This window comes from Mus caroli, unplaced genomic scaffold (assembly GCF_978045245.1).
Source record: "Mus caroli unplaced genomic scaffold, Mus_caroli_1 scaffold_8, whole genome shotgun sequence".
NCBI classification, from domain to species: Eukaryota; Metazoa; Chordata; class Mammalia; order Rodentia; family Muridae; genus Mus; species Mus caroli.
The window spans coordinates 69,180-82,288 of record NW_028227263.1 but is presented as its reverse complement, the minus strand read 5'-3'; the positions used below and the strand labels follow the sequence as shown (position 1 = coordinate 82,288).

At 51.8% G+C, this 13,109-nt stretch overlaps 1 protein-coding gene across 1 annotated transcript in view; it reads right to left on the bottom strand.

Annotated features, from left to right (window-relative positions):
- Positions 1-11,070, bottom strand: part of Tpcn2 (two pore segment channel 2) — a 30,171-nt gene extending 19,101 nt beyond the window's left edge. Inside the window, exons 1-6 of the mRNA XM_021167410.2 lie at positions 10,949-11,070; positions 7,342-7,406; positions 5,997-6,073; positions 5,457-5,634; positions 3,831-3,947; positions 693-799 (exon numbers count right to left, since the gene is read on the bottom strand). Coding sequence (XP_021023069.1) covers positions 693-799; positions 3,831-3,947; positions 5,457-5,634; positions 5,997-6,073; positions 7,342-7,406; positions 10,949-11,009 — 605 coding nt within the window. The 5' untranslated portion in view covers positions 11,010-11,070. The remainder of the gene's footprint in view (positions 1-692; positions 800-3,830; positions 3,948-5,456; positions 5,635-5,996; positions 6,074-7,341; positions 7,407-10,948) is intronic.
- Positions 11,071-13,109: the final 2,039 nt, after the last annotated feature.

The window sequence follows — 13,109 nt, the reverse complement described above, 5'->3', positions numbered from 1 at the left end:
AGAGTCAGTGCAGTGAGTGCAGTGTAGTGGAGCTGAGCTCACTCAGTCAGCTGGAAGGCAGTGCAGTGCAGTGCAGTGGAGCTGAACTCACTCAGTCAGGTGGGGGGCAGTGCAGTACAGTGCAGTGGAGCTGAACTCACTCAGTCAGGTGGGGGGCAGTGCAGTGCAGTGCAGTGGAGCTGAACTCAGTCAGGTGGGGGGCAGTGTAGTGCAGTGCAGTGGAGCTGAACTCAGTCAGGTGGGGGGCAGTGCAGTGCAGTGGAGCTGAGCTCACTCAGTTAGCTGGGGGTCAGGGCAGTGCAGTGCAGTGCAGTGCAGTGCAGTGCAGTGCGGTGGAGCTGAGTTCCTGCGTGAGTTCATGCCATTCAGTGCAGATCAGCAGGGGCAATTGAAGCCAGATAATAAGGAGCCAGAAGATTAGAACAAATTACCAGAGTTAGTTTGAAGCCAAGCAATGTGATTCAGTGAGAAGCTGAGAGAAGCAAGGTTGAATCAGTCAGCTTGGAGAAGAGTTTGAGTCAGAACAGCTGAGTTGAACCAGCCTGAATTCAGAAAGAACTAGAAAGGATGAACTTATTCAGCGGTAAGCCTCTGAGATGACAATTATATCAAGTGAATAAAAGCTACTTTTTCAGCTGCCCCAACCATCCTCTGGACTGGCCTGGCTTGCAACTTCCAGGCCCCGTGCTCACCTGGCCATTTCTGGTAGCGACCACCGTATACACTTCAGGGTCTTCTTCATCATGGAGGAATTCTGCAGCAGGAAGAAGGGGCGGAGCAGCCGGCGCACCCGCAGGGGCTAAAGACAACAATAGGAAACTGTGCACTGGGCAGGACCATCCACATCTTTCTTCCAGGAATTCCAGAACCTGGAGAAGGGAGTAGTCTCTGTCTACCACTCCAGCCATCCTGAGCCTAAGGGTCACACTGTTGACAGCTCACGGCCTTCCTTGTACCTTGGCCTGATGCCTCCCTAACCACTACTCACTGTCCTTGCTTCCTGTCCATCATAGCACCTGTCAGATTGATATTATCTATTGGCAGCCTCTTTCTAGCACCTGGTGTAAGGGCATACCAGCACCAACACATGACAGGCTCCAAAGGGACCCTTCTGAGGGTTTGTTGGTCCTCCTAGGCTGTGCTCATACAGAAGAACCCCAGAACAGCCAGAAACAGATTGAGCAGGGAACAGGAATGGCAACAACCAGAAAAGTGCTCAGGGCTCTGGCCCAACTTCAGATGCCCTGCCTGGCTCTCATGACTGAGAGATCAGTGCCCTCAGCTCCCCAGAACACCATATACCACCTACAGTAGTAGCCCACAATCCCAAGGTTCCCCAGCCCTCCTGACAGTCATTACCCCTCCAGGAACCTGGACCACCTCCTGCCTGACATACAGGGACATAACAGCTACTTACAGTCCTGCTGGCTGCTTGGGCCTATCAGTGCACAGACTAAGGATGAGAGAAGGTACATCCATGTGACTATCTCCAAGGCTGGCCACATACCACACTGAGAATCACAGCCCAAATCTCAGAGTAGAGGTAAGCACCCAGGCAGGGGTGGGGGGCTGTCACAAGCACCAGAGCCTGGCAGACCCCATGTCATCTGACCCATCCATCAGGAGGACTTCACTGGATAGGAACCAAAGCTGCACCCCAGGAGTCTGGTCTTCCCCATCAAGACACCTAGCACCTGTGGAGTGCTTCAAGAGGGTCCTTCTAGCTAGCTGCAGAAGTTCTGGGTGACATAGCAACCTAACCAGAGATGGATTTCATGTGGCATGACATCCTTAGGTGAAAAAGTCCCTCAGAGAGAGGTGGCAGGCAGGGGTCCTGCTAACTGGACCTGATTCCTGAGAGCAGAGAGTGTTATGCAGAGATGTGGAGGATTGAGAAAAAGGGTTTTGGAAGATGTACATGGACAGGCCCCTCCAAACAGGCACAGAATGCTTGGGGCCCAGAAGTGTTTAATCAACATATCAACTCAGTGGGTCCTACAAATGCCGAGCCTCTGACCTCAGCTACACACGACATGGCCACCAGGACAGGAGTAAAGGCTCTACCTGGGGCCAACGACACATTCACCATGCAAAAGCAGAGCCCAGCACAAGGCCCTACATGACTCCTGGTGACAGACAGCACCGTATCCTCTCCATGTAGCCATGTTCCGCCCTGCCATCCACAGTGTCTCGTCACGCACCACTGCTCCGGAGCTTGGAAATGACTCAGTGAGCAATTCCCACTACCTCAGAGTGACATGTGACACTGCAAGGCAGAGGAACCCTCATGTAGGGAGGCCGTCAGATCTGAGGCCTGCAGGAAGGGTCTCACTTTTCTACTGTTCCCACATGCTGAGCTCTATTAGTCTGGAAGTATACATTTCCAAAGGCAAAGGTCACCAAGGACACACACTGGCCCCACCAAGTGGGATCCTAACTTGTCTAAAGGGAGAATACCCAAGTTCAGAAGACAGGACAGGGCACTAAGGGACCTCTAGGGAAGACTCTGGCTGTGGAGAGTGACTCAGCTGTAGAACATGTGACCAGTGTGCACAAGACCCATAGGCCCTGGCAAGGGATGACACAACATTCTTGTATTTTAAAAAAGCAAAGAACAAACAACAATAACAACAACAAAAACAAACCAAAACCATGCAGAACCAGAGGACCCACATCTAGGGGTAAAGGTCTTGGTCACCATGACAAACCTAGCCAGCTAACAAGGCACAGGGTCAGCAGCAGGCTATAAGGGATATTATAAAAATTAGTTAGACAACCAGGACTGCTCTGTGGCTGTGACTCATTCACTGGATAGACTCTGTTTTGTGCATCTTGAGAGCCTCTTTCCCTTGTCTTTCTCCCTGCACTACACAAGCTTGGTGCAGGTATGGTTGGTGGCCAGCCGAGAGACCCTTAGGAAGCATGAGTAAGAAATGATGGCTATACAACCATTCCCTTCCTGTTCCGAGAAGGCATGGGCACTTCTTCCTCAATCAGAAGAGGAGCTGCACCTTACACGAGAGGGTAAAATACTGTCCTGAGTGGACATAGGAGGTAGAGGCATCAAACAGCATGGAACGGTGCCTCCATCTCCCGTCAGTCTCTGCTGGGTTCCACCACCCATGCATCCCCAGCAGCTCCCAGTCGGATCTAGGGGAGGCTGCAAGCTGGTGATAAGAGAGAGCTATACATCACTGGCTGTCCTTACCAGACAGGACCAACCCAGAGGGCAGAGGACAAGCCAGCTCTGCAGCCCCTCTGGGGCCCCAAGTGTTACTTCCCATCACCCTTCTGGGTTCCACTAAGTCCCCTGCACTACTGTTAGACCCTCTATTCAACTCCCACCAGTGCACCCACCTTCCCAGCACACCCTAGCAGATCTGTGAAGGCCAAACCAACCTGTTCCTGCCTCTCTGCCCATTACTACCTCCCAAGGTTCTGAGTGCTTTTGAGGAAGCATGGCATTGTGGTCAGAGCTGTCAGTGGATGAAACTTGCTTACTGCTGAGCTCAAACAGCTCTGGATATGAAACACACACAGTATGCCTAGGACACCTCTCTTCTAAGGGGCCCCAGGAGAGTTCACTGAACCTGAAGGACCAGGAGTCCCAATGACTTGGACCCTGCTTCTTGCTCCTCTCACCAATGGGACACCACAGAGGAAAGCTTGGCCTTCAAGCCACAGCTGCTTTCCTGCTGTGAGGGCAGGATTCCTACTAAAGGGAAACCAAAGCCCTCCAGGATATGAACTTATGGCCGAAAAGGCTTCAGCTGCATCTGCCTGTCACACCCACAATGCTGCCTCCATCTCAGAGCCCACATACCACCTACCTCCTCACAAGCGAGGCTCAGCGAAACGATCCAGTCTACCACAGACACAACCAGCACCATAAAGTAGGCCAGCAGCCACAGGTTCTGCTGCAACTGGGCCTGCCCAACCAAGTAGCCCTGAAAGAGATGGGAGGGGTGAACGGCAAGCCAGGCAGACATGGGCCTGCAGCCAGGCAGAGGGCATCCATCAGTACACACACAAGGGTGTGTACACAGAGTGAGGAGTTCCAACACTCTGGTCCCCACGCACTACTGGTGGGGAGCCAAGTGTGGAGCAGGGGTCAGGAAGCATGCATTCATGCCAAGGCAGCTTGGGACCTCAGGGGTGGTACTTGGCCTCTCTGGTCTGGTTCCTCCTTGGTGACAGGGGTTCCCATTAGCTTTGTCTATCTAAGCCACCAGGGTAGTTCATGTAAGCAGGAGTGCATTCCAAAAGACAGGAGGATAGACAGGAGGATAAACAGGACACGTGCTGGTGGGTTTGGCAGCCACTCCAGGAAGTCAATCCAGGAGATGGGGTCCTGCCCATCCTGCTCTTCTGATGTCCCACCATCACACCTACCTCCAGAGGTCAAGGCCCGTAGATAAAATCATTTGATCTCTTTCACCTGGAGAATACACACATGCACCAGCCATTCTGACCAGTGAATACCAAGTTCTCACCAGTTAAAACCCAGAGCTATCCATCATACCGTGGGCAAAGATAGAGATGAGAAACTGCCTTGAGCCTGCTGATGTCTCACACACACACACACACACACACACACACACACACACACACACAGAGAGACAGAGACAGAGAGACAGAGAGACAAAGAGACAAAGAGACAGAGAGAGAGGGAGAGGGAGGAGTGGAAGGACCAGCATTCAGTTATACGCCTCAGCCCACACATTCACTTGGGGCTACAGAGCAGATGTCAGACAGTAGTGCCACCCAACAGACAGGCCATAGGAAGCAGCAAAGGGAATCCAGAACCCAGGCCAAAGGCTGGCAAGGCTACAGACACTACAGTACTACAGGTAACCCACAAGCTGCACTAGGAGAGTCACCTCCATCACCAGAAGAATCTACCCACGCATAGAATCCAGTCAGACACACAGCAATCCTATGTGAGGGAGACACACCACCCATAGTACATCTAACCCCTCTACTCTTTAGGGATGGTAGCAAGGTGAGCTATGAGGAGAAATAGCCCACAGTCTCATGCAGCTAGAGTCTCCTCTCACGAAGACCAGACCTCCAACAACCCCCAGGCTGGAACAGTCCAGACCCAGCTTCCACACAGGGTCGAGATGTGGGAAAGAACCCGGGCCCAGATCAGGGAAGTAAGTACAGGAGCTTGTTCCTAAGCCTAAATGTCTAAGTTTGATCCCCAGAAACCACAAGGTAAATAGAGAGAAATGACTCCCCCAAGTGGTCCTTATAGGAGTGCACCTGAGTGTGTGCATGTTTGCACACATACACACACAAACAGATATAAGCAAACTAAGACAGCACACACACACACACACACACAGGCTTTTGTTCAAAGTGCCAAAGCTCACTAGCAACCACACAACGAAATCTCTGGCATCCAGATGATACCAAGAGCTCTGTGGGTAGCACCTGTGTACCACACACCTCACCTTCACAGAGAGGTCAATCAGGAAGACGAGCAAGCAGAACGCCTCGATTGTCTCGGTCAGGCCACAGGGCGGCTGCCAGGGCTGGGAACGGTAGCGCACATCTGCAGTCTTTGTGAAGGAAGATGGGACCTCCACAAAAGCCAAGACCAGGATCAGGAAAATGATGAAGCCCAGCACACTGGGAAAGAGGTAAAGAGTCAGCAGGTGAGCGGCTGCTGCCTGTTGAGCCAGGAAGCATCCTGTCGGGTGCACTAGGTCTAGGGGGTGGAAGGCAGAAGCTAGCACTTCCTGGCTATGGCTACCATTATATGGCTTTGCCCAAGACTCAGTGGCTAGGCTGACCCTGCATCCCAAAGAGGAATCCTTTACCAGCAGTAGCTTTCTGGCCACAGCTGGCTCCTCCCTGCCCTGGAGGAGGGACCAAGGGTCAGCTCTATGCTGGAGAGTATTGGGAGCATGGTAAGCTCAAGACAGTGTAGGATTAGCCCAACCACACCAAGCAGGCCTGCACAGCCAGGTTCTACCGGGGTGCAGTCTCACCGTTGGCAGACGTTCGAGTAATACCAGCGGTAAAGCCACAATGAACCAGCATCCATGCGGTGGTAGATGGAACGGTACTGGAAACAAAAGGTATATAAGCATGAGATAGATCCTCCCCACACTAAGCCACACACAGAGCAAGACAAGCAGGGTCCCTCCAGGGCCACACAATAGCGCAAAGTGAGTCGGGTCCCTGGGCCAGTGCTGCACACAAATGGACTTTAGCATGGTCCCCAAGAGCTATACACAGAGAGGTTTAGGTTGGGTCTCTCCACATCTCGCACAAAGCGATGTATGTAGTTCTTCCAATGCTGTACACACAGGGTATGAACAGTGTCTCCCCATGATACATGCAAGGAGCTTGAGTGGGGTCCCCTCTGTGACACACACAGATGGGTATGGGAGAGGTCCCCTTAACACCACATATGTGTATGCCCTGACTGTACCAGCATACTACATGTGGCCCAATGCAGTGCTCCAATCTCCCCAGAGGCAGGACGTATCTAGGTGAGCTATAGGTGGCCAGTCTGTGTCAGAGAGACAAAACAAGCTGTCTTAGTCAGGGTTTCTATTCCTGCACAAACATCATGACCAAGAAGCATGTTGGGGAGGAAAGGGTTTATTCGGCTTACACTTCCATACTGCTGTTCATCACCAAGGAAGTGAGGACTGGAACTCAAGCAGGTCAGAAAGCAGGAGCTGATGCAGAGGCCATGGAGGGATGTTCCTTACTGGCTTGCTTCCCCTGGCTTGCACAGCCTGCTCTTTTATAGAACCCAAGACTACCAGCCCAGAGATGGTCCCACCCACAAGGGGCCGTTCACCTTTGATCACTAATTGAGGAAATGCCTTACAGTTGGATCTCGTGGAGGCATTTCCTCAACTGAAGCTCCTTTCTCTGTGATAACTCCAGCTGTGTCAAGTTGACACAAAACTAGCCAGTACACAAGCCCTCACTGGGTCTCAGGATTAGACCAGCACAAGCTGCAGACCTTGCCCAGTGAAGAGAGCTCCCTTGGCACGGCTAAGACTGTGTTCTCTGCCTGTGTGCCAGGCTCTCTTCCAGGCAAGGCCAGCTGCACTCTCCAGGACATCTATATCCACCTTGCAGATGTCTCCTGGACTTGGACCTAGCACAGGGTAGCCCAAGACAGGCTTCAGTATGTGCTAAGCCAATGACCACGATTCCAACACCAAGGAGATGGCCTCCATCACAGGACAAGAGGAGAGCTGGCTTCATGTGTCTGCCATTGTGCCTATGCTAAACTCAAGGCACCTGCCCCCATGACAGTAAGGAACAAAGGGACAGGGAATACTCCAAGTCAGCAGGGCAGTCACCACACACCTTTATGGCATCTTCAATGAAGACCACAGCCTGGTCTATGCAGAGCTCCTGATCGGCTGCAGCACCTGCAGGGAGAGAGAACACAGCAGGTGAAGGAATGGGACAGACAGCACAGCCTCACGTCTCCAGGATGAGCACATGAGGGAAGGAAGCCAGCTGATGCTGTCTGCAGCCAGAGACCCTCCACTCCAAAGTGGGTACCAGGCCGGGCCAGAGTCCCAATCAGGTAAGAAGCATATGGCATGGGTAGAGGACACCAGGCCCTGAGTAGAGGCAGTGCTAGTCCATGGCCACCACTGCCCAGGGCACAGCATGCACAAGGACACAGAGGCAGTGTGTCCTGCAGAACCCTGGCCTCATACACAGGACTCAGACCCTGCCCCCATCTACTAACAGGGCACGTGTAGGTATGGTCCCTCTTGTCAAGTAGATACCAGTGGCTACCTACTTGGCTTCCAAGTAGATGTCATGAGGTAAATGTGGTGCAGGGGCCCCTGGTTCTCAAGTGGGCTCCCAGAAGGGGCTGCTGACCACTCTGCCAGCCTGAGCCACCTCTGCCTCCTGTTCAACCAGAATCCTCCACTGTGAGATGAGGTAACCGCTCTCCAGTGAACACAAGATTTCAGACCAACTCTGGGGATCTACACTTGGACCCAAAGGCCTCACTCTCACTCTCCAGCCAATACTAACAACCACTGAGCTCTAACTCCCTCCCACACCCACCTCAACCCCTATCCTCCGGTAAGCAGAGGAACTAGGGGACTACTCATCCCCAAAAGTTCACATCACACTTGGAATCAAGGTAAAAACCCCAGCTTATCTCAGCTTGTAGTTCTGGTTTTTATAGACTCTACCCTCGTGGGGCTCACAGGAACCATGCCCTGCTAAGAACAGAGCTGTCATAGCAAGAAACCCTGAGGCCAGGGCAAAACCATGGGCAGAGCCCCAGTGGCTGCCTACACAGTGTGCCCTCTGCCTCTGGAGAGCCACCTGCTCCAGTTCTTGGGGTTCATGGACCAGAGGCAGTACACCCCAAAGGATGACCAGAGTTGCACCTAGCCAAGCTACAACACCTTATCAACCAGGACCTCAGATTCTCCACTTGTATGCCCATAAGGGTTATCCTAAAGACACCCTAAATGTTTCTAAGACAGTCTCTGAGGGTTGTAGGTGTGGGCACTCCCGAAGGTTTCCTGGGACGGCCATGAACAGGAAGTCATACTGCTGTGTTTCCCAGCATGGCAGAACTGAAAACCAACTGGCCCAATGAGAAAGGCTGCTAAGGGCAGCCTGAGAGAGCCTGGAAGCCTAGCCATGCCCTAGAGAAGGCAGACTGGGTGTGGAGCCATGACACAAAAGCTCCTCCCATCTAGCCTCTGGCTGCTAGTGTGTAAAATTCTGAAGAAGGCCCCTCCCACTCATACCTCAGCATCCATCACACCCTGCAGTAGCCAGAAGGGGCTTGTCCCAACCTCTAGGGAGCATGTCGTGGGTTTCTGGGGGTCCCCAATGCTCAGAGTCCACATTACACCCCATCCTGCCACTTGGTAACTTCATTCTGCCCACCCACTCCTGCTGTTTTGCCACACTACCCCAGCCACACCCACACATTCTGAACTTGACCCAGCCGAGCAAGGCCCAGCTCTCCCAAGCCTGTAAGCCCTTGATCAAGTTGAAAACTTTCCTCCAACTTGAGAGTCCAGACTCCCTCCAGGGCTACTGCCTCTGAGCTCATCACTCTAAGTGGCAATGACACCTATAACCCCAACCATCAGAGCCAGGGGACTTCTGCTGCACGCACGGGGTCAGAATGAGGCAAAGTAAGGGAAAGTAACAGGGACTCAGACACTGTCCCCCATGATACCCTTTATTCCCTGTCAGCCAGGTCTAGACCTGCTCTGCCTTTCTCTCTCTCTACACACAGCCATTCTAGTTTCAGCAGAGAGGGAGGAATGGGTGGACATATGGTCACCTCAGTGTCTAGCTTCCTCGTCCCTATCCAGTATGCTGTGTGACCTTGCACAAGCGCCTCACCTTTCTGCACAGGTTCTTCCCCGATTTTCCCAGCAGGACCCACAGATGAAGGTCCTCCGCTTTGCAGTTAGCCCACAAAGCCTATAAGCAGCCTCCCCCTCTTTTACAGCAGTCAGGAACAGGATAAAAACCACTCTGTGAAACCTTTGACAGGGGCCAGTCAGGCCTGGTTTAGCAGGACACATCTGTAGGGACTCCTGGGATTCTTGGGAAGGCAGGCCTGCAGCAATATCTACCCCCTGTGAGAGTTTGACCACAGGGCAGCCAAACTCAGAGAGGAGACTCTCTCTCACCCACTGGATGCTGGCCTGGAGACTGAAAGGTCCATTCTCATAGACAGCCCAGTCCAGGAGATGCAAATACAGAGAGTGTTGTCTGGGTTCTCAACAGCCCTACCCAAAAACCACAGTGTTTGGACAAAGACCCTCCAGAGTTTCTCATCCAACACTGCCCAGCCTTCCCAGAGAGTGAGTCTCTTGTGTGACAATGCCGAGCATTGAATCTTGCCTCCACAGAGAAGGCTAAACCTGTCACTTGTCCACTCTGCAGGGACAGGCTTAGAAGCAGCATGGCATTGCTATCATGGACATCTGTCAAGACCCACACACCAGACTCTACAAAATCTCTCTTTGGATCCTCAAAATGTGTCCCCCACCCCACCAGTCTGTTACTACCCCTTGTATTGAAACTCCAGCTAAGTAACCCGACAAAGACCCACACCCAGCAACTGACAGCCCCAGAAAGGTCCCAGATGCTTAACACCAAGTATGTGTCCCCTGAACCATATGCCCTGTCCCCGACGAGGGGTTTCAGCAGAGAGGGAGGAGTGGGTGGACATGTGGTCACCTCAGTGTCTGGCTTCCTCATCTCCTATTACGGACCCTGTGTCCTCACTCTTCAATGAAAAGGCACGTGCTATGGGTTGACAGGGGCCAGTGTGCCAACCCAGTCTGCTCCCAAACAGGGAGGAAAGGAAGTTCAGAAAGGGAAGTTTGAATGACCAGGCCACCAGAACACACAGGGCAGTGACCACACCAGAAGGCAGGGTTGTGACCTTAGGTAGGTCAGAGGTGAGGAGGGCACGACTCACTCTGTCTCTCCCTCTTCCCCTCCCCTCTCTCTGCCTCGGTTTGCTCATCTGGAAAATGAGAAGAATATCCTTCTGCCTGTCAGCCAGCATCCTCTGGAGATGACTGGGAGGCTGACTCCACTCTCCCTGGGCTCAGCAATGTCCCTGACCAAGGAAGGGAAAAGGAAAGAAGGCCCCGGAGCACTTAAGAAAACAAGGAAGGAAGCCTCCCTGGCCTCGGGTCACCAGCTTCAGCCCTTAGCAGCCAAAGCAGTGCTCCAAAGTCGCTCCCAGAGGATGTTCGGCCACTTACTGCCTGGGGACCATGGGCTGGAGCACGCTTCTCTCCCTAATGAGGAAGAAGCTAGAGTGGTGCTGTAACCCCAACACTTGGAAGGCCAAATCAAGAGGATCTGGAGTTCAAGGCCAGCCTGGCTCCTTGAGACCCTGTCTCAAAAAGTAAGGAAAAAAGAAAAGTAAAACTGAAAGTGACACCTCACTCACCAGAGTGGACCTGGCCACTGCCTCGGTCCCGGCCCAGAAGGGGCTGCTCTTCTGCCGCCATCCCACCAATGTCACAGGCCGGACCAGGTCCCAGCAGCGAGAGCCAGGCGTTCCGGAGGAGGAGTTCTGTGATGACTCCCAGCAACAGCCAATGAGAACGGAGAAATCCCTCTGGAAGGCGGAAGCAACAAGCCCCTCCCCAATGGGTGGAGCTCCGCTTCTCTGCAGCGCCAAGTGGCAGAAGGCAAAGAAGCTAGGCTATCAAGGAAGTTTTTTGCAAATGACTACTATTCCGTCCCAGCCCTAGGAATGTCAAAAGGAATCTCTTCTTGTGAGAGAGTGGGTGAGTGAGTGAGTGAGTGAGTGAGTGAGTGAGTGAGTGAGTGAGTAACTGACTGAGTGACTGAATGAATGAATAACTGACTGAGTGAGTGAATGAGTGGCTGACTGACTGACTTAGTGGACTGTCTGAGTGACTGAGTGTGTAACTGACTGACTGACAGAGTTTGCTTGCTTGCTTGCTTGCTTGCTTGCTTGCTTGCTTTTTATTTCCAGAGCCTTACAAGACGCCAGGCAAGCTCTCAACCCCTAGCTACACCCAAAGCTCAGAAGTGTTTAAGCAAGCATTTTGTGTGACTCAAAACCCAGAAGTGTTTAAGCAAGCATTTTGCATGACTCTGACGCATGTGAGTACTGTGAACAAGGGAGTGACCACAGAGGTCATCCCCCACAAAAATGAATCTTGAATTTCTCCAGAAATTAAACAAACTAAAGCTTGAAACTGGGTATGTTGATACACAGACATGGAATCCCAGTACTACAGGTAGCAGAGACCTGAGGATTGATGCCAGTCTGGAAACAGCCTACTACTAGTTAATTCCAGGAGAAGGAGAGAGAGAGAGAGAGAGAGCTGTAATCTGTTGCCTGGAGGTCAGAAGTCCAAAGATAGGACTATCTCTTGAGGCCTCAGAAGGCTGAAATCAGAGTATGGTCACTCTACTGGGATCTTTTTATTTTTTTCTTTTATTATTGTTGTTGTTGTTGTTGTTCTGTGTGTATACGTATGTGTTCATGTGTATGTGCGTGTCTGTGTATATATACAAATGCAGGCAGGTTCAGACATACCACATAGTACATGAAGGTCAGAGGACAACTTTCAGGAGTCGGTTCCAGGGACTGAACTCAGGTTTTCAGACTTACATGGCAAATACATTTCACCACTGAACCCTGTCTTCAGCCACATTGTGAGATATTCTTCAGAGATGGAGGAAAAAACCCACCTTGGACCCATTAAGGAGACAGGCTGAGTTAATTTTCTTGAAGCTTGGCCTGAGATCCATGCTTCCTCACTTGCTAGGCGTGCCTAGGGTGCCTGAGATGGTTCCCAGCTCCTGGGATCACTATATCCCCCCTCCCCCACCCCACCCTACCCCCATTTCACAGCTGGCAAACACAGATTGGATGCTCAGATTCCAAATGCACCACCTCCACATTTGGCAAACAAACTTCCTGCTCTCTGACTCTCCTTTGCCCATCTCTACAGGTTTGTCCCCTGGGGAGGGCAGTTAAGGCACTCAGCCGGGCGGTGCTGACTCAGCGCCTTTAATCCCAGCATTCAGGAGGCAGAGGCAGACAGATCTCTAAATTTGAACCTTGTCTAGAGTTCTAGGACAGCATGGGCTACACACAGAGAAACCCTGTTTGGAAAAACAAAAAGCAACCAAACAAAAAGCTACTACCTAAGACCTAATGTTTACCATGTTCAAGGCCAGCACAGCAGGGTGGAGCCACTCACAATTCTGTACTGAGGTCACTCCTCACCTCTCGCCCCATTCATCTGGAGATACTAAAACTATGTACGCTGTTTTCAAACTGACAATAGTTTACAGTTCTATAGTATTTATTTATTTATCTATCTATTTATTTATTTCAAACTTTGTTCTGTGTCTGAGTGTTTTGTAGGCATGCGTGTGCATCATGTGCCTAGTGCACCCAGAGATCAGACAGAGGCACTGGACCCTTGAGTAGCCCATGCTGGCCTCAAATTTATAATCCTCCTGCCTGGATCCAGGGTAATATCTGTCTCTTTAAAATTTATTTTATTTGTTCATTTTGACGTGTGTGTGTGTGTGTGTGTGTGTGTGTGTATGTAATTTTTAAA